Source organism: Bactrocera dorsalis, chromosome 3 (assembly GCF_023373825.1).
Source record: "Bactrocera dorsalis isolate Fly_Bdor chromosome 3, ASM2337382v1, whole genome shotgun sequence".
In the NCBI taxonomy this organism is placed as follows: Eukaryota; Metazoa; Arthropoda; class Insecta; order Diptera; family Tephritidae; genus Bactrocera; species Bactrocera dorsalis.
In genome coordinates, this window is record NC_064305.1 from 83,856,096 (window position 1) to 83,878,019 (window position 21,924).

A 21,924-nucleotide genomic window follows, 5' to 3' on the forward strand; every position below is an offset into this window, starting at 1 on the left:
AACAGTTTAATTTGATCAGAAATATTTCCCATACAAAACGTTAACTATTATTGTGAAACTTCCGTATAATTTTCTATAGATATACTCGTAAAAACTTAAAAAGCTTCAAATATCAAATTTTCTTAAACCTTTAACTATATTTAAAACTTAACCTCAATTCGTTACAATTTAACATTGTTGTACGAATACGAATCGCACCTTAATTCGGCACAATTATTCGTGTTACCATTGCAGCTGCAACAACCGGCAACGGCTGCCACAAATGAGTTCACTTGCCTCGCAAAAACACCAAATCTCAGTAGCTAAATATCGGACATATATATTTATATATGTTTATTGCATATTTTTATTTAGCATTTTCAGAATTATTGCTTTAGTTGAGCACTTCTTGTTTCGAAATGAAATTGCAAACAGTTAGAGTGCATGTTTGTATGTAATGTGTGGCGCGTTGTCGTTAAACAAAGTGCAATTGTCGAATGAAAATCGCACAAACTGCACAGGTGATTGGAAAAGTTTTTCAATTTCACTAATAATGCCGGAGCTTAGTGCTTTGGCCTGTTAGGCGGCCACTGCGCTCCACAGCACGCTTATACAGTGGCAATAGCAACAAAGGCAACAACAAATGGCCATGCATTAATGCTACTTTGTTTACGGAGCGCATGTGGCAAATAAAAAGAGAGAAATTAAATTAAAACACAAATAAAAAGAAACGGAAAGAAGTGAGGACCAAAGTGAGGACTGAAGTGGGGGCGAGCAAAAGCATTGGCAAATGCAAACTTTAGCAACAAATGCTAGTGGCAAGCGGAAAAAAGTGAATGCTTTGCACCTTTGCTGCTATGCAAAGCGGCGCTGGGTACTTGCCACACACAAATTAATGTGTGAGTGTGTGAGTATGTGAGTATGTGGGCGTTGTGCTTGTGTGTTGCGCTTGCGGGCGCATAAAAGTGTTTGTTTAACTTTTCTTTGGTGCTAAGCAATTTGCTTGCCATTTGTGCAACGAATCAGACGCAGACCGCAACCTTTTTGGCATTGCATGTTGCATGTTGCGCGTTGAAATTTCACTTTTCACTTTGCAACTCCTACACTTTGGCTTTTAGTCGGCACCTATGCTTCCATGTAAGTGTTTGTGTGTGTGTGTGGTATTATGTGCTTAGTTATTTATAGCCAAAAGCCTGTGAGACCTCTGTGTGTGTGTGTTGTGAGCAAGTTTTTTGCCAGCTTTTAATTTTTTGTTTGCCTGACACATAAAAACGCTTGTACACACATGTAAACATATGCTGCTGAGTGTACGCCTGTGTGTGGGTACTTTGTTTACACATCAATTTCACCAGCTTGCAACCTTTCACACGCAGCGCTTGCTTGCTCTTCCTTCACACACTTACAAGCTTGTGCAGTTGCATAGCTTTCTATGCCTCGGGCAGTTGCTGTTGCAAGGTAAACAATGTTTGCGTGTATCAGTGTGTGTGTGTGCGGGTGTCGACATCAACCGGCTTTAGAATTTTGCACTCGCATCATTCAACCGCATCAATTGCTTCGAATTTTTGCTTGCCATGCAAATGCACAGCATAAAATGTGTACTTACCGACACGCCACATATGTTCGCGCATACGGAGGCGTCCTTTGATGAGCACAGCTTGTGCGAATAGCTAAAATATTGTTGCAACATTTCAAGTGTTGCTGGCAGTGTGGGTGACAAAAAACGCTGTAAAGCCGTCGTTGCAAAGCTGTGACCATGCGTTTGAGATCTAGTGAGAGGGAAAGAGAGTAGTCAGCGGGGCTTCTTGTTGCCTGTTATGCGACTGAGTGAGTATTTTCTTTTATGTACTGATACTCGGCGCCGCATGCTTGTGTTTTGTATGTGACATACTGCGGGATGCGTTCAATTCAGTTATGTTGATGCTTAGCAACAAAAAATGTTCAACAACGATGTGGTTTGTGGAAGAGTATGCCTGAATGTGAGTGGTGAGGTGGATGTGATATGAATATTGAAGAAAATATATGTATGAGTATGAAAGGAAATTTGAATATGAGTATCAATGTGAATGTGAAGATGAGTTTGAGTGTGAATATGAATATGAGTATGAGTGTGAGTATTACTATGAGTTTGAATATGAGAATAAGTATAAATATGAGTATGAGTGTGAATATGAGTATGAGTATAAGTATGAATATGAATATGAGTTTGAGTATGAGTATGAATATGAGTGTAAATATCAATATGAGAATGAGTGCGAGTATAAGTATGAGTATGAGTATGAATATGAATTTGAGTGCGATATGAGTATGAATATTAATATGAGTGTAAATATGAATATGACAATGAGTGTGAATATGAGTATAAGTATGAGTATGAATATAAGTATGACTATGAATAAGGGTATGAGTATAAATATGACTATGAATATGAGTACGAGTATGAATATGAAAATGAATATTAATATTGAAATGAATAGGTTTAAACATGGAAATGAAAAATATAAAAATTAGTGTGATGATGAGTATGGGTATGAGTGGGCATCAGTATTTGAATAAATCCACGAATACTAACTTTAATAAAAATAAAGAAAAATCTCAATATTAATATGAGTAAAAATAAGCGTGTGAACTACGAACTTTTACCCATATTTAATCATACATATATTGAATAAAGCCAGCTTAAATGTATGACTGTTATTTTTTTTATGAAAATTCATAAATAAATCTGCACCTGAGTTGACCCAGTTAAAGTTTTTACCATTTGCTTACACACTTACATCAACCAAAGTGAATAAATTTGCATTTGAAATGTTGCTGGCATTTGTGTGGTCATTTGTCATATATTTACCGCCAACACTGTGTCATGGTCACCAGTTGCTTTTCTGCGTCGTTGAACTCGAATTTGTGGCAAAAAATGAAGAAAAGATAACCACGTCTGAACATTTCACAGCACACACTTGCACGCAGCTTCCAATTATACAGCATTCGTGGCAACAAATGAGGTTGCGCGTTTGCCAGTTTTTGTGTGTGTGTGTTTGCGGGTACTTAGTAACGAGTAACACGGTTAACCGCAAGCAACAACAACAAACCGCACCGTACAACCAAACGCCCCGCAAATATGCTGGAGATACATGCTAACGAATTAACTTTTCACACCAGACGCAAGGCCACCAGGGCGTATGCGTGATTTATTCGCCATGCCTGTGTAATTTTTATGTCACTCGTTTTTCCGGTTAAATAAATGAAACGCTCTGCATGCCCGACATTAACACAAATAAAATAAAAATCATGCGATGCACATGGCACGCAGGTGCATATATGTATGTATATATATATATATATATGTGTATGTATGTATATAAAATTGACTGAATGAAAGTTAAATTTTCCGCCTGTTACGAGTACAGTCAGTTTGTTTATTCGTGCGAGTAGCAACGATTGACGACTGTTGATGGGTGGCAAATAAGATTTGATGAAAAAGTTTGATTGCTGCCGTTTCATGTGCACATAAACACTAAAGCGCACAATCATTGGTCACAAGCCGCAATCCTCAAGCCTCATAACGAACGCACTCTCTGTTAGCACTTTACCGTTGTAACGTGACCGCTCAGCAAATTCGGCTTATGAATGAGTTGCATAATAGGCGTTTCGATTCGTTAGCCTTTTTAATCTCTCTGTGTGCATGTAGCGCTTGATTTGAGTACGTCAATTAAGTATGATGTGTGCAATTATGTGCCATAAAGCTAACATTTATGGAGAGCGTGCTCTCTAAGTCAACTTTAATGCTCACAATTAATTTTTGTATTAAAATAAAATTGTTTTAAGGGCTTTATTTTGTGAAATAACAAGAAAAGTTTTAGCTTTCATAGCATTCAAAAACAGTTTCAGCTTAAGGCAGGCTTTACTGCAGTTAGTTTGTATGGGAACTATGTGCTCTAATTGTCTGATCTAGCCAATTTTTTCGGAGATTATACTGTTGCTTTAGAGAATAACTTATACTGAATTTCAGGGAGATTTCTCGTAAAATAAAAAATTTTTCTATACAAGAAACTGGTTTTGATTGATAAGTTTGTATGGCAGCTAAATGTTATTATGCTCTGATCAGAACTATTTTTTCATGGATTATAGCGCTGTTTAAAACAATAAGACATGCCAAATTTTGTGAAGATAAGTTGCCAAGAAAAAAAGTTTTCCATTTCAGGAACTGCTTTTGTTCGTTCACTTTTTATGGCAGCTTAATGTTATAGTAATAAAATCTTTATGATTTACTCCGAGATTATACTGAAGACTTGGATAATATTCTGTGCCAAATTTCGTGAAGATATCTTACAAAAGGAGTTTTTTATATGAACTTACAATTTTGATCATTCAGTTTGTAAAGCAGTAATGTGATATAATGACCTGTTATCGACAGTTTCCAAAATGAAATGAGTAGAAAAGAGCAAACTTACTAATGATACAACTTAAAAGGCTCTACTTTAAAAGCTCTCCTTCAAAAGTTCAGAAGAAGCTCTCCAAAAGCTTTGAAAAAGCTCTACAAAAGCTTTAAAAAAGCTGACCACAAAACTGACCCTTTCTTTATGACAAAACCCACTTGATGGCACCTTTCAGACATTCTTAGTAATTAGAAATAATTGTTGCAATTTTATATAATGCTCAGTGGTTTCTTTTAATCCACTTACTTTCAATTATCGCTTTTAATTATTCTCCATATTAAATATTAACTCATGACACTCATTATCTAGGCGATCTCTTAAGCAAACTATTCTCCAATTAAGTAATAAAACACTAGACAGACACCTGCAAATGTACTATATGCACTTACAATAACAACAATAAATAGCATTCATTGTATTTATCCATTAACAGGTAGAAAATTGCATAAAATAGCTGTAATTAAGCGAAAGAAAATTGAATTTAATCAGCTTTCCTATACACTTGTATGTTAGCATGAAAAGTCAACTGTGGCGTTTGCTCGAGTGCCTACAGACAGCTGAAGGTGACATAAGTAGCGATAAAGTCAACAACTGGCATTCACTTACCATATTTAACACATGAATGTGCGCTTGTTGCTGTTGTAATTGCAAGCTAGTGACTAACACACACATTCCAATACATAGATTGGCATAATAACGAAAGCAGATCAGCTGGACAAACTCAACGAACCGCAAGTCAAATGGCTGTCAGACACTCAAAAGCACAGACATAGACACAGTTATTGTAACGGACATGTTGATAGACAGACAGCAATGTGTTTGTGTGTGCGTGTGTGTGTAGCGCACACAGTCGAGCAATTACTTTAATTAACAAAATCAATTTTCTAATTAAAACATTCCAACGCTGACATTGGCAACACCTTTGCACAACTACACAGCAGCATATTAATGACGGCTAACGGTGAAATGCTGATTTGTGCTGCATTTCTATGCAGGCGTTGAAGTGAAACCCAGTCAACGGGAAAGTTTAGAAACAATTTCAGCGCGTGTACTGGGAGTTAGATGAACTCAGAGTTTGAGGGCATAAATACGAGTTTATGAGACCAAAACACTTTATAAATTGATTTTGATATGGGTTAGTTCGAATCGTATAGAAGCTTTGTGTTTGCATTTCTTACATTCTTGCATGCATATAGCATATGTCTGTATCCAAAGCCCTAAATGAAGTACATCTAACTAGATCTTAACTGAGATATCGTTGAATGCAGAAAATTATGTTGCAAATACATTTCTTGTGAAGTCAATCGAATTTATTTTATTTCGTTCTATTTGAAGTCTTTAAACCCAAGACTTAGTTTGTCGACATACATACATATGTAAAAAACTGTCGTAATTTCACTTTCACTCTATCACACTCGACATTGAAGCCTCGGAGTCTGTCGCCGGAGAGGAGTTAAGTTGCTTTAGCGTCAATGGCTTTCGGCTTATCCTGTATTAAGTAAGTAAAGGCATATTGACCCGCATTGAGTAAGGATTTTTAGTAATACATCAAACTATGTAGTATAGATCTTCAAATCAAAGTTTTCCATTCATTTATCGATAATTATTTCATTTAAGTATTTATCATTCATTGTCATAGCTATTAACATAAATTTCTAAACTTTTATAGAGGTGGTGAAAATACCATCAAAAGTCATGAAATAATTGCGCTCACTGGTCTGGATGCCTTCGTCACATTTATACACATATACAAATATATATCTGTACATTGGATATACATATATACATTGGATGTGTTAGACTAATTTACTTCATTACACACGCAAACACTATCTCCCACATAGACTTAGGTAGTATAAGATTATACAAATGTTGCTCTTTTCACAGTCATGAAATTTTTATGCAGTCTAGTGTGAACCGCACAATAGCAGACAATCACGTGATTATACAAACTCGTCTCGAAACACACACGACAACATTATAGTATATGCTTTTCATTTGAGTTGATGCTACTCTTACGTGAGTATTCGCCTCGCTCACTACTGAAGGTCTGTATCTTCCGTAAAATATTATTTGGAAGAGAAAAAGCTAGTTCAGTCGCGATATTGTATTATTATCTTACTTATATAAAATGATCAATGTTTTTTTGTTAAACTGAGTATAAACTAAGTAACAGGTGTCAAAAGTAGCAACTCCCATAAAAATATTGCGTCATTAAAAACCATATGTTGAAAGAAACACCCTGTAATTGGTATGAAAATCTATAGATTTTCCAGGCATCAATTGAAATTATCGAAAGTTTTTTTTAGAATTTAATAACATTGCCAGAGGTTTAGCCTGTTCATGATAAATAAGTAATTCAAATTATTATAGTAACGCTTTCTTCAGTAACTAATATCTTGCAATCTTTGAGAAGTTCATCGCAAACTTTTAGAATATTTACCGGGTAGTAGATCTCCTCCTACGTCAGTCTACCATCCCAAATGATCTGCGTCGGCTTAAGCGCCAGGAATTAATCTATCATTTTTAAGTTTTTTGGTCGCACACTATATTGTTTGTCTTCCAAACCAAAACCATCAACTTTTAATCTTCATGGAGTAAGAGATTTGGCAACATATATTGTCAGTAGTAGTATCCAAAGTTTTCCCAATCCTCAGACATCATTTTCCTTCATAGATTGCAGGCATATTAAACTAATTTAGTCCGTATCATCACAGCGTGATATTTTCTGCAATTTGTGCACCCACATTTGGCTTGAAGCAATTTCTTATAATCCTCGAAGCAGTATTCATCATAAAATGTTCGACTTTCATTTCACAAATAGTAAAAGCTTTTAGTTTTTCGAAACATTTAAACAATTTTTTTTATTTAGATAAAACTTTCTAGCTGATTATTTTCACTAAACCCCATTAAAAGTTTATAAGCCAACACAAGCTTGCTGAAAATCATGAAGCAAAGGAGCAGCAGAAGAGAGACCAACACAGGCGCCAACAGCAATAACAACTTTATGGTGTTGCAATGACATCAGCAACAATTGAGCAAATATTATAGAGGCAGTTAAGAAATTTACCGCAATTTTTTTCTCCTAACTAAATGATATAGAAATGATAGTTTGCGCACAAGCTAGAGAAAAGAAGAAAATCTTCAACAAGTAAATTGTATAATCGTAAAATTCATAATAGTTTGTGTACGCGCTTATAAAGCAATAAAACCGCGAGCAACAACTATATAATACTAATGAAGGCGATAGCAGCAGATAAGGCGAGCTGGCTCTTGCCACTTTCATGCAGTGGACGCCACGGCGGATGAGTGCTATTTGAAATGCCACTCACTAACGCAAGTACGCCGCTAAGCCTTAGGACTGATGAACCAAATGCTGTTGACAGTAAGGCTTCCGCCACAAGAGCACGAGGCAAGACAAGAGTATACCCAAGAAGCTATTTAACAGTTAGAAAGTTGCCGCGCCGGCATATAGCTATGTGTCTATCTATTTAGTATGAGTAGCGTATAGACTTTTTATAATTTCTAAACTCATCCAGGGCCAAGGCGCCGTGCGCAAGGCGGACTACTTAGCTAATGAAAGGCAGCGGAAGTGATAATGAGACGTTGTGAAGACATATAAGGCGTTAGATGGAAGAAGAGGTGGGCGGTGGGAAGGAGGCAACTTAATGAAATGTTACGAAAAACTGCAATGACTTCACAAATGAGGCTGCTAGTATGCCAACGCTATTGGAAACCAGGATATCGGGTTGCCAGACAATCAACGAGGCTCTGCGAGACGTGACGCTAAACGTCAGGAGGCAAAGCAGTATTTGCTGATTACCAGCCGTGTCTACTAGCCGTCACTGATGAGGTGGAAAGTTGTCGAAGTAGCAACGACACAAAAACAAAGAAAAGCAAATTTTAATACAAAAGTTGCCTGCGACAATGAGTTTAAGCGCTGGCATTAGGAAATTAGAGTTGACGTAAGCGCGGATGGAAAATGGATGTGCAAATGATTCTGTCACCAACGCTAATACCCGTCACACGATGACAGTGTGAAGCGCGATGGCCGCGCAGTCGGCGGTGTGGTGGACGCAGTTGTTGAGAGCGGAGAAAAATTGGTTGCCAGCAAGCGCTGCCTCTTGGCAATCGCTGGTAATTGAAAAACGAATAAATAGCTGGGCGGACGTGCTGAGCGTATGAAAGCGGAGCTCTTGAAGAACGCAGAAAGAGGGCGTAATTAATGTGGAATGAGTTTAGTTGAGTGGAGAATTCGTGTTTGTAGTTGGTGAGCTGCGAGTTCTAAATGCTTCAAAGAGGGTTGATTAAAGGAAACTGGAAATTTTAATTATTTATATAAAACTAGGTAAGTATAAATAATCGAATAAGCATCTCGAAATTTTCATAGATAAGCTGCGCAATTAATTCCCAAGAGATGAGTGTGCTAGGTAAGCTTAAAAGTTGCTATTTGCATTTAGTAGGTATTGAGATTTAAAAACAAAGCTTCAAAAAAACGATTATATTGGTTCTGCTTCTTCGTGGTAGTTAAGTGTTATTCTAGAAAACATTCTTGTAAATTTTGAGTACTGAAACTGGCTCTCAGTAGCATTCTTTAAATACTATTGAAGTAAAGATAATCAAAGTGACGGAGAAAAATAGTTCGATATTTAATAATTTGAAGATTTAAGCTGTCATTGACCACTCTTTATATTTCCGATGCGAGAATCGAAATCGAGTCATCCCACTACTGAAACCTGAGCGGCCCGGCAACCAAGTGTGTAACCCGCTTTTTCTTAGTAGTGGATAGTTTTGATAACTGTATTTCACTAACAATCTGAAACTATCAGGCCACCAACAAGTCTTTCATAAAGTGCACAGCACCAAACCAAAAACCAACTTGTGAGAGGATGATTCTAATAGCGTTGAAATTGTCAAAAGCTTTTGACTCAGTCAGTCATATATCACTAAAGGACACCGGAGAATGCTCTCTCCTTTAGGTATGATGAAGTGGACCATGTATGATCTGAGCGGTCGGTAATCACTCGTAATATTTTGAAGTCAATATTATAACTTAAGATGAATAAAATAGGGAGTTTCCGCTCCCCACTACTGTTTAACTATTATATCTCGAAACCCTCCCAAACATCAGCTCACCACCTTTTATCTTATAGGCAGATGATTTTACGATATTACCATCGGAACATGGAAGAGATAGTTTATTTGCTGAAAGAAGCTCAACATTTGTCTTCACAAAATCCAAGGTGAGTAAATCTCGCGAATTTAAAGAAATTTTTTCACTAATTCGGTCTTATACTTATCAAGAGCCAGCTTCGACATATTGAGTAGTATATGTTCTGCAAGCTATGAGTCCATCTATGACTTTAAAGACTCCTTCGTATGCCCTATGAAACCACCTCATGTAAAATTCCCCTCCCTCTGGCGCGACCACGTCGAAACAACATGTTTCCTGGCCCACACGTTGATGATCTTGATGCCAATTAACGTGAACGTTGCTAACAAAACAGAACATAAAAAGAAAAAGAAGGTGAAAGGATTTGAAGAAAAAACACAATTTGGATTTCGCTAAACCACTAACGCAACGTCGACAATTCTCTCTCTTCTATGCACCACATCGATGCTTTGCCGCCCAGTTCATACAAAAGTTGCTCGGGCCCACTACCGAAGAAGTTCGTGCAATTTCTTTTCTTTGCAACGCCGCATTCACATTCCACAAAATTTCACCGCTTCCGACCGCGAACTTAAGCAACGTTTGAACAGCCATCACTGGTGTTGGCATTTGGTATATCCCGGTTCGGGACCCCATGAAGTGGTGCCAAAGGATCGTCGTGGTGATCTATTCTACCACATGTACCACCAGCTTATTGCGCAATAGAACGTGGATGGGCGTGTACTGGAATTAGCTGATATTGAACGCTGGATCAATCGGGTAGTGCAAAGTATCGATAAGGGGTTTGTAGCTGATGTAAGTATTCGCTTCAGATTTTGGTAGTAACAGTAAAAAAACGATATTTTTTATATTCTTTGTAGTCAATGAGCAACAACATACCACTGGACGAAGTGGAAGGGATCTATATACTCGGCGATCTAATTGAGTCGATCGATCTCTCTGTCAACTACGGTTTCGATGGCGATCTTCACAATCAGGGCCATAATATCATTTAATTCTCTCACGATCCAGATAATTTTTTTTTGAAAGACTCCTGTGTTGTGGGAGATGTCACAACCGCTACCGTGATCCCATCTTCTATCACTGGCACGGATACTTGTAAGTGATCTTCAATCGTTTCAGGGAGAAGTTGCCTGTGTATATCGCACCTGAGCTCGGTTACAACGGCCTAGTGGTGACACCTACAGATATTTGCTTCATTACCCCAACAAAGAACATCATAAACGTTCTGCTAAATTTCCCAGAGTGTTATGCGTTTTTATAATATCTTTGCTATTTCACAAAATCTAGTCCAAATAATAAAAACAAATTATGTTACCTTTTTTGATACTCCAATCAACTTGAGATCTTTTTTATTATGCTCAGAATATACAATAGCTCAGTCAAAGAGATTCAACACTACAGGTATCAACTCAACCAAAATATTCATTAAACAGTCTTACATAAAATTCTTAAAGACATTTCTCCATAACTTAACCCTCAAAAAAATAGACGCTCTCATTTACCCTGCTGCTAGAATCACTAGCCATCATTAGCATAAGTGTGTGCATACATTCGAGTGCGTAAACTTCGAGAGGCACTGTGGCGATACTCGAGCAGATTAAGTTTCAATAAGCCTCTAAGTGCTTGCAACATATTGCGGCAATTACACTTACTGTCTGCGACACATCGTGGAAACGTGAAGGGGACTTCGTCAGACGACTAATGACATTGCGAAAATGAAGAAAAGAGTATAATATTGCAATTAGATGGCATTAAAGTTTGAGTGGCATAACTATTAGAATTAGGCAAGCGTAACGATGATAATGCGCGAAGAAGAAATGAAACGAAGAAGCGAAGACGGACGAATTCAGTTAGGCGCAGCAGAAATTCGGTTAAGTGGCTGCACATACATTATTTAAATGGCAACTTGAAGAGTTGGCAGTTTAATGCCAGAAATTTGCACAAAATTTGTTTTTTTTTTTTGTAGATTTACTTTACCTCTTTTCTTCTTCTCCCTCTACTTTTTAATAGAGCCTGTTTTCCATTTCCTTAGCGCACTTAAGAAAAAATTACTGTTTTTTTTTTTTTTTGAAATTACAATTTTATATTTATTTACCTTAGTTTTACTTTTTACACATTTCTCTTGACTTATGCTTTATTTACTTGGAAATTTTAACTACACAAATGTTATAGTGCTTCAGTTACACACTTTTCTATTGCCCACAACAGGCTCTTACATTCTTACTTAGAAAGTTTAGTTTATTTACAATGTTTGCCTCTAGGCACAAGCATTAAATTAAGTATAGTAGTTATAGATAAAGTTTAGTAATGTATATAAATTTTTTTTATATATGTTTTTTTTCAAAATTATAATCAGTTTTCGTTGAAAGTCATCAAGCATGAGTTTTATAATTTAAATAATTTTCCTAAAGCGAATTTTACGAAAACAGAAGTGAACATTTTTTCATGAAAAATATACCAATAATTAACTAAATTTTTACGTTACTGAATAATATATAATTTGCGATTAAAAATAATTTTTAATTGTCTATAAAATTATTTATAAAATTTTCGGCAAAAGTCGGAAGCAAAAAAAAATTTTGATGAAAAAGAGATAAAAAATTTCTTTTACTGAAGAGATGAAATTATTAATATTTATTTTTAAAATATTTTATGGCGATTTGGACAAAATTAACAAAACTGGAAAGCGAGAAATATCAAAAAATCACTAAAACCTTAAAATTAATATATTTTTTTATATAAATTGCATATATTTGTAGAAGAAAATTTATTTTTAAATAAATTCTAAAATCGTTTAAAAAGTGTAATTGCAATTCGGCGCAAATTTAATGAACTCGGAAGTTAAAAAAAGGTATTTGAAAACAAGAGCCTGTTTTTTTGGTAAAAAATAATAATTAGCGATAAAAATGTTATAATTATTTATAAAATTTTTTTAAAAATATTTTGAAGTATTGAATACCTTAATTAATAGTGTAATATTTACAGTCTTAATTATAAAAATTTGCCATAATATCCCAAATTAAAATATAATTAATATTTTTTTATTACGTATTATTTAATATATTTTTTTTTATTTTTTTATCTTATTTTTTCATTTAATTTTTTTTAATTTTTAATAATATTTTTTTTATTTATTTTTGTTTAAATTTATTATTTTTTTTTATTATTTTTTTTTTTTAATTATATTTTTATTTTTATGTAAATTTTTTTACTTTTTTATTTTATTATTATTTATTTTAGTCTTTTTTTTTAAATTTACTTTGTGGAATTTTTTTATTTTTATTTTGAATTTAATTTAAATTTACTTTTTATTATTTTATTTTATTTTTTTATTTTACGTTATCTTAATTTATTTTATTTTATTTTATTTTATTTTATTTCATTTCATTTCATTTTATTTTATTTTATTTTATTTTATTTTATTTTATTTTATTTTATTTTATTTTATTTTATTTTCCTTATTATTTTATTTTATTTTATTTCATTTTATTTTATTTTATTTTATTTTATTTTATTTTATTTTACTTCATTTTATTTTATTTTATTTTATTTTATTATATTTACAATTTGCTTTATTTTATTTTTATTATTTTATTTTATTTAATTTTTTTTTAATATTTTAATTTTACTTTAGGCATTTTTTTTACTTTTAATTTAATTTATTTTTCTTTTATTTCATTACATTTTATTTTAATTAATTTATTTATATGCATTTAGTTATCTTTAATGTTTTTGTTTGTCTATAAAATTTTTAATTTTTCATCAAATATTTCATACATTTTCGTTTTAATTTTTTTTGTGTATTTAGCATTTTTTTAACTCTACACTGCACATTATATTACTAAATTATATAAATATTTATTATCTAAAGAGCTTAACTCGTTATTAAAAAGTTTTGAATTTTTGCTTTTTATTTTGATTTTTGTTTTAATATTTAATATTTAATATTTTGATTATTGATTTTATATTTACATATACATATTTAAAGGACATAATTAGCTAAGGATTTTTGCATGTTTTAAAACAAATTATTTTTTATTTTTATTATTTATTTATTTTTTTTGTATTTCTTACTTCATAAATATATACAATAAACATTTACAAAATCCAAGATTTTCCAAAATTGTTCTTGTTGTGTGAATTATACACAAACAGAAATAAAAATATATATTTTTTTTTTATATCAAAAAATCTTAATCTAAAATATTTCGAAAATTTTCAAAATAAATTTTCAAAAAAATTATTTAAATATTAAAAAAATACTATTTTCTGCTAAGTTTTTTTTTTTAATTTTTCTATAACCATAATTTTTAGAAAAGCACATATTTCACACGCACACACAGAAACTTGCAATAATTTTACTTTTCCACCATTTTGTATTAATTAATTTGTTATATTTTCATACCCTCAAATTCTATGCCAACACACGCGCAGATTTCACCTACCGTATATGTATTTATACTCATCTATGTATATTCATATAACTAACTTCGCTTTTATATGTATTCAGATCTCATCGCTAAATCGTCTATTTCATATCATTTCTTTTTTACTATACGACTTTCTATGCTTACATTTATCGCTCACACCCACACCACCACACATGCAATATAATTGCCCCACATTCACACTATCAAACGCAAGCACCCAAAACGCTCAAGCACCCGTGAACTCATGACCAACTAACAGTATGTCCGCTTACATTATGCCTTATTAGATGCTTTATTCAACTTAAATGCCTAGCCATATAAATACCTACAGTATGTATGTATGTGTGTACTCGTATATACTCATGTGTGTTTTTGTTAGTAAATACGTGTTATTTATGTGCAGCAGCGTCGAAATGTTTTCGTGCACCAAAATGCCGCTTCGCTCCTCAACTGCTGTGTGTTCCTCGCTGTTGCTGTTTTTCTGGCTCCTTTTGTCGTTGCCGCTAGTCAGCGTAATTATGCCAGGTTAACATGCACATATGTTTGTATTATTCGGTAAGCCATGGCTATTATGGCCGTAATGCCATGCAAATGCGTTTGATATGATTTAGTCGATCCGCCCACATGACCGTGATACATCGCTGCTGGATTATCACCTGTTGATACAAAACATAACATAAAGCGGTATTAAAATTTGAATTTTGTTTAGTAACAAGGCAAAGCAGATTAGTAGTCGCTAAATATAAGAGTGGCTGGCAAATGAAGAGGATTACAACTAGATTATATGTTTTGTTTTTGTGAAATTTCAGGAAATATTTTCGGCTAGCTTAATTTTGAAATAATTACATTAATTAGAGCTATTAGTTGTTGTTTGGAAATTTTAGGGGGTTATACGAGTATGTATGTATATAGTGTGGAGTGGATATTTTGATTATTGTGAACGAATTGTGAAAAAAGGTATAACTTCCGTCAAGGGCTTTAGTAGTAAGTAGAACCTGATTTACGGCTCAATGCATAAAAATTGCTACTTTATTTTATATTCGTTATATAGTGATTTAGCGCTGAAATTATTATTATTTTATTACAAGACGGCACACCTTCTCTAGTGTCTTCGCTTACTTTTCAAGCAGTAATTATATTTGTTGTTTGTGCGAGATAGCTATAGAGTTATATATATATAAATAATCACGACGACGAGGCTTGCTGAAATACCAGTGACAGTCTGTCTGTCGGTCTCTCCATGTACGCTGTAACTATTGTAAAAATTGAGATAACTTGATGAAATTTGGTATGTGGATTCCTTAGTATAAAAAAGTACGAAATCGTAGATGTGAGTACTCGGGCCACTTTTACGCAACTATCCGAAAACTTATAAAGTATAAGGTTAACAACTACTAAACACGCCAGAGACATTGAGTTTTATACACGAAATGGTATGAAAGCGCCTTAAAGGAGCCGGAGTCTAAATTGGACGCTGGATGTGAGACCGTCCTCTTTTAGGTGAAATCACATATCTTAATAGCTGCTCTCCCGCTTTTAAGCAAATTATGTACGTGAAATTCTACTGAAATTTAATATTAAAGCGTGAAATTGGTCGAAATCAGACTTCAGCCACGCCTACTTCCCATATAACATAATTTGAAATTTCACTTGATTATTTCACTTTCAAAACCAAGAAGCTATTAATGAAGTGAGATAAAGCTTTGCAAGAATAGTGCTTTTTTCCACCGTATGACCGAAAATAGCCCAAATCGAACCAAAACTATTCCAATACTTAGGTACTCAATATAGTAAGGGGACCCAGTGCTTATAGTCGACTTAGTACCGATAATGTTGTTCAATGTGTGAGATTTAGTATAATTGAAATTCAGAAGGAATCCTTACTTGACAATAATATGTCTGTGTATCACAATTTGCTTGAATTGAGTCAATACTTGCATCATATTCCATATACCAATAAACAACGAATCAAAATTATTAAATTTTACTACCGATATTCGCAGTAGTGGCATCAACTTAAACAGTGAGTTCTTCAATAAGAGCGCTCCAAAGTTTTTTTTTTAAATAAAACAAAAACTTCGCGGTGCAGTTTAAGGGCCTTCTTCCGTGATAATCAATGCCGGCAATTTAATGTGAATGGTAATTCGGTCCTACTTTTGGTCCGAACGGAATGACATGGACTTGGACAATATGTGGTTCCAACAGGACGGCGCGACAAGCCACACAGCGAATGTCACAATCGATTTATTGAAAACCAAGTTTGGTGAACAAGCTAACCCACGAAATGTCCCACAAAATTGGCCGGCTAGTGTGACTTAACGCCGTTAGTCTATTTCCTGTGAGGCTACGTCAAGTTTGTGGTCTATGCCAACAAGCCAGCGACGATTGATGAACTTCGTACGAATATCGAACGTGAAATTACAGAAATTACAGCAGTATCGGCCAATTTATGCTTGAAAAGCGTCGAAAATTGTGTTCAGCGACTAAACTTCTGCAAGCGTGCCCGTGGCCGCCAAGCAAAAAGATCGAGTTCCATACAAAATGCAATTGAATGTGTTTTACTTGTATTAAGTATCTGAAGGTCCTTCCAAATGTTTGGGGAATAGAAGTAACGGCACCATTGAACTATAGCAAGATGTCGACCAAAATCAGCCAATTTTACGTTCTTGGATGCTATGTTAATACTAAAATAAAAAAAGATGGGATTGTCGTTCAGTTTAACTCATTTTCTAACTAAACGGAGAATATGTAGACATTTTTTAAACATCTACATTAACCCGACTGAGTAAGGTCAGTGTTATTCTCTTTTCTTCTATGATTATTCGCCAAATTTTAGCATTCCAGCTTGACTTGGTCCACAAGAACAAATACCAAATGCCATCATTATATCTCGTTGTAAAGATTGCAGGTTATCGCTTGTGTTAGGTGTTAGAAACGACTATAGAATAGGGAAAGCTATTATATCTGTCGCGACATATAAAATTAAAAAAAATTTAACTTCGAGTGCCGCGCATTCTCAACTCGTTGTTCGGGGTACAGACTAAAGTGTTTTAAGTATTTAATAAGAATCTGCGAATATTTAAGTCCCAACCGGCAAACAAATACTAAACCAACCCAATATTTACTTGAAACCAGAATATTTCCACAGTGTCTGCTCCGCAGCTGCCGCTGTGTGCGTGCAAATATTTCGCAGCAATGCTGTTGTCATTGTGGTTTTGTCAATCGCCAATGTATGGCAAGCAAAATGTAAAATAACGCACACACACATATAAATATACACATATATAATGTGTGTGTGCATATCGATTACACGTGTATACACTTTTGAGAGTAATTTGCGCAGTTGTTGTCAGCGCTGTCGCGTTTGCGCGCCATCAACGCCGATGTCAAGGCTTTGAACAAAGCTACATGTACGTTTCAGTGTGTGTGTGTGACATATGTAATGCTATGCGTACTTGCATGTGTGCGTTTATTATACAGCCAAGTGACTGACTGACTGACTGCGGCGGCTGGTGTGGCACGCAGCAACATCACACGGACGCAGACAGAGAGTGTTGGGCTGCCGAGCATTTGCATTTGCACTGGTAAGCAACAACAACTGCTCACACACACACAAGTAGGCATAACTGCTTAATGTAAGTTTTTCAGTTAGTGCGTCATGGTCGCCGTAGGCTTAGGTATTTGTGGCACGTGGCATGGCGTTAGCGCAGTTCATGGTTTTGCAATTTTCATAAATAACTTTTATTACTCGCGCAAGGAATGCGCGCTGAATGATGCTGGCTACGTACATGTGGCAAGCAATTGCCGTAACAAACATCAACGACCGCAGCGGGCCAACGCGCCGCAGCAACAGCATTACAATAAGCGCATTTGCAAACAACGGAAAAAATTCAATTCTCTTAAATATCCACCAACCACCGTTGCTGACATTTTAGCCTTTTCAACAACCGAAGCGCTCACCACCGCTTTGCCACAACCGCAAACAAGGTGCAACATTTAATATTTTAGTATTATTTTTATGTTGAACGTTTTATGTTGCCACATTTTATGCCACACAGATATGCGTAAGTTACTCAAAGCGTATGTCAATGTGCTTGTAAGTGCACAACGGTACTTATGTGTGTATATATAAATACGGGCAAACATTACATACGTGATACGATATTGATGGCCGCAAAATTTACGAGCCAAGTTTTTATAACAAATTTACCTTCGCTCTGCGGAAACTAAAAAAAGTAATCTATTATGGATTTAAGAAGACAACTTTTAGAGAACTTATTGAGCTTGTTGCGCAAAGACAGTAAAACATTGTACTTAGTTTGCAAAATATATTTATACCCTGAACAGGGTATATTAAGTTTGTCATGAAGTTTGTAACACCCAGAAAGAAGCGTCGGAGACCCTATAAAGTATATATATAAATGATCAGTATGTTGAGATGAGTCGATTTAGCCATGGCCGTCTGTCTGTTCGTCTGTATATATACGAACTAGCCCCTCAGTTTTTAACATTTCGTTTTGAAATTTTGCAAAGGCCATTTTCTCTTCAAGAAGCTGCTCATCTGTCGGAATTGTCGATATCGGACCACTATAACATATAGCTGCCATACAAACTGAACGATCGGAATCAAGTTCTTGTATGGAAAACTTTCACATTTGACAATGTATCTTCACAAAAGTTGGCACAGGTTATTTTCTAAGGCAACAATGTAATCTCCGAAGAAATTGTTCAGATCGGCTCACTATAGCATATAGCTTCCATACAAACTGAACACATAGTTACTAAAAGAAATGCACCTATTTATCCTATAGTGATCCGATATCGGCGTTTCCAAGATATAAGATGCTTCGTGGGAAACAAGTGACGTGAGAAAACTTTCTGAACGATATCTCAAAAACTGACGGGCCATATCGTGTATGTACAGACAGACAGGAGGGTTGACAACCGTACATGGCCAAACCCACTCTTCCTTTCATGCAAGAAATCTAAACATAAGAAATGTAAACCGAAAATCTATAAATGGGTTTCTCTACTAGTTACCGAATAACTTACCAACAACAAGAATCATATCACTCTCGGAGACCTGTGCCAGTCAAGTTTATTGTAGTGAGACTACTTGGGCCCGATTTATATTCGCTTTTCGTTAACTAACCCAGTTTTTCACAGAAGAGTAGTTTCTGGTAAAAAACGGCCAGATAAGCGAAGTCTAAAACTCCCGTTTCACACAGCAGTACTTCTCAAATATTGAGAGTAATCTTTACTCATACTAGAATAATGAAACCAAAGCGATGATTCATATGATGACCGTAGCATCGTCGGAATCTAATTAAACACAAATCAAGCTAAACGCTTGGAACGCTTGTGATATTTCTTGAAAAGTGCACAAAGAGCACCACATAAACCTTTCTAAGGTATATAGTATACATGTATGTATCATCCAAGCAATATTTACTGGCAACATAAGGAAATAGTTCCTAAAAATCAGCGACAATATTAGAGATCTGATATAATTCATATCTGAAGTGGTGTTTTAGAAGAAAAATCTGGTAATATTTGACAGAGAGTCAGGTTAGATTATCGTAGATGGCTGATTAGAGATCGCACGTGGACTGGCTGTAGTCCTTTGTGAAGCCATAGACTAGAAGAATTTCCATTCCCGGCAGTTCTGGGGGATATCTGAAGGTACATATACGCTCCCAAGTATTTAAGTTTTGACCTACCAAACGCGGGATAGTCAAGAAGGAAGTGTTGAGTTGTTTCCACCTCATTTTCTTCCATGCAACTTCTGTAGATGGCGTCTGGTAGGATTCCCAGCCTTACTGCGTGGACGCCAATGGGGCAATGATCTGTTAAAAGAGTGAGTGCAAAGAGATCCCTGTATCTCTTGCGATCAATCTTGAGCCCAAGGATTTTGCGACAGCTTTTGCCGAGCACTGGCCAAGCTTTCCGCGAAGCCCAGTTATCTAGTAGTAGAACGCAAGAGGATACGGGAGCATCAGCCCGCTTCAATTCTACCGATAGCGGTTGCCTTTTCTTGCTAGCTCATCAGATTTACAATTTCCTGCGATTTCGATGTGACTAGGCATGGCACCCATACAAGCCTTAACACAAAGACACTCAATGCTATTAAAAGCGAGATTAGGCACTATTTGGCCAACCTTGAACGTATTTAACTCCTACGAAGACTTTTAATACAATTTTTTTGCTTTCAATTAATTTCTAAAGACTAAATGTAACACTTCCATGAACTTCTTTGAAGTTATTACTTAAGTCGCATACTTTGAAAATAATGAACTTGCACAAAAAGATACTGAACCTATACTCCTCTGTTGCTCCTATTGAATAATTAGTTCTATTCCTACCAAATGCATTCTAAGAATAAATGATTTTGCAAAATGACTACATGTTCGCTTCAATAATCATCCTGAGTCGATGACGATTATTAAAGGGTGTACATTCTGATTATCAGGAGCTATAAATAGCCAATAATCACTCATGAATCCACATTAATAAGTCCATTAAGGCAGCTTCTCATACGGCCAAAAGCTAAAACAGCTTGTTAGAACATCTGAGAGGAATATCTCATTGATGCGGCTTTTGTAGGGTTCTGCATTATCTTGCTTACTTCAAACTCACTCCTACACATGCACACACTTTATGTATGTAGAGCGTCACCAACACTCCTGAAGCTTTGCCTTGTGGTTAAAAATTCATACGCGTCCTGTCATCATGCGTTGCATTACACACGTGTTTATTGTCGTCGAGACAGCTTGGACTTGCATGTTTGGCTTCATTCTGGCATTTCTTGGTATTTGTTCATTTTTAATATGTGCCTTAGGTACGTTGACTGCAAGACGTTGTCTAAAATTCAATATATGTGTAGGGACATATGACAAAATTTACTTATAAAGGATGGCTTTTTAGAGGCTCAGATGAGTTATTTGAAATAAAATGCAAGTCACTTTATGAAAGCCAACGATTCTGTTCGTCAAATTACGAAGTGCAAACATCTTCCCCATTTACTCCTCTCACTTCCAACTAAATAAAGTCGCTTGATCTCTGTCGCCGAAAAACTTTTGTAAAACAGTAATGTAACTGAACGCTGACGTGTCCTTTAAAATTGAGATTTTTATGCAAATTTATACTGTAGACAATTATCAAAACACATCTGTTGCCTTTGAGAGCTGGCTGGACAGCCAAACAGTAGGAAATACCCTTCTTAAGAACACAGGATTTATGTGCAATATACATATTTATGTGTGCAACTAATTGCATCGAAATCGAGGGGGCTTTATTAACACAAAAGTAATTATTAAAATGAACATACTCGTACATTTGGTTCACAAATTGAAGCGCAAATTAGTTTTCAAATAACATTGCACGAATTCCAAATTTATACTTGTTAAACATTTTTTTAGAATATTCAGCAAATACTTAGTAAATTAACACAGTTCCATTCGGAATTCGCAGAAATTAATTGGCGTGTTAATTTCCACTGCAGGTTTCGATTGTCATTCGCAGAATTTGCCAAATAAATTTCATACTGATTGATTGAGCATTGACTGCCTGCGATTGACCCTCAACGTGATATTGTCAGCCGGAGTTTGCTAAATGAAATGGCTTAATTCAATTAATCCGTATGCGCGTAGCTATATTATAGTTTAGTGAAAGAGTAATCAGGGTTTTTGGATAAAATTGAAATGACAATGGCAAAAGTGTCAATTGCAGTGCATTGGGATATAAATAATTGATGAAAGTTTTTAGTTTTATTGTATCTATTTATATTATATATTATATATTATATATTATATATTATATATTATATATATGGGCTTGTATATGTGGCTTAAAAAGTTTTCCGAACTGTCAGCGGGTCAAAAATAATGTAATTGTAAAAAAGTTGTACATT

The 21,924-nt window shown here is 35.0% G+C and overlaps 1 protein-coding gene across 1 annotated transcript in view; it reads right to left on the minus strand.

The window, feature by feature from the left end:
- Window positions 1-13,773: 13,773 nt before the first annotated feature.
- LOC105228323 (uncharacterized) overlaps window positions 13,774-21,924 on the minus strand; it is a 157,144-nt gene continuing 148,993 nt past the window's right edge. The window contains exon 7 of the mRNA XM_049450777.1: window positions 13,774-14,671. Within this exon, the coding sequence (XP_049306734.1) occupies window positions 14,532-14,671 (140 nt within the window). The 3' untranslated portion in view covers window positions 13,774-14,531. The remainder of the gene's footprint in view (window positions 14,672-21,924) is intronic.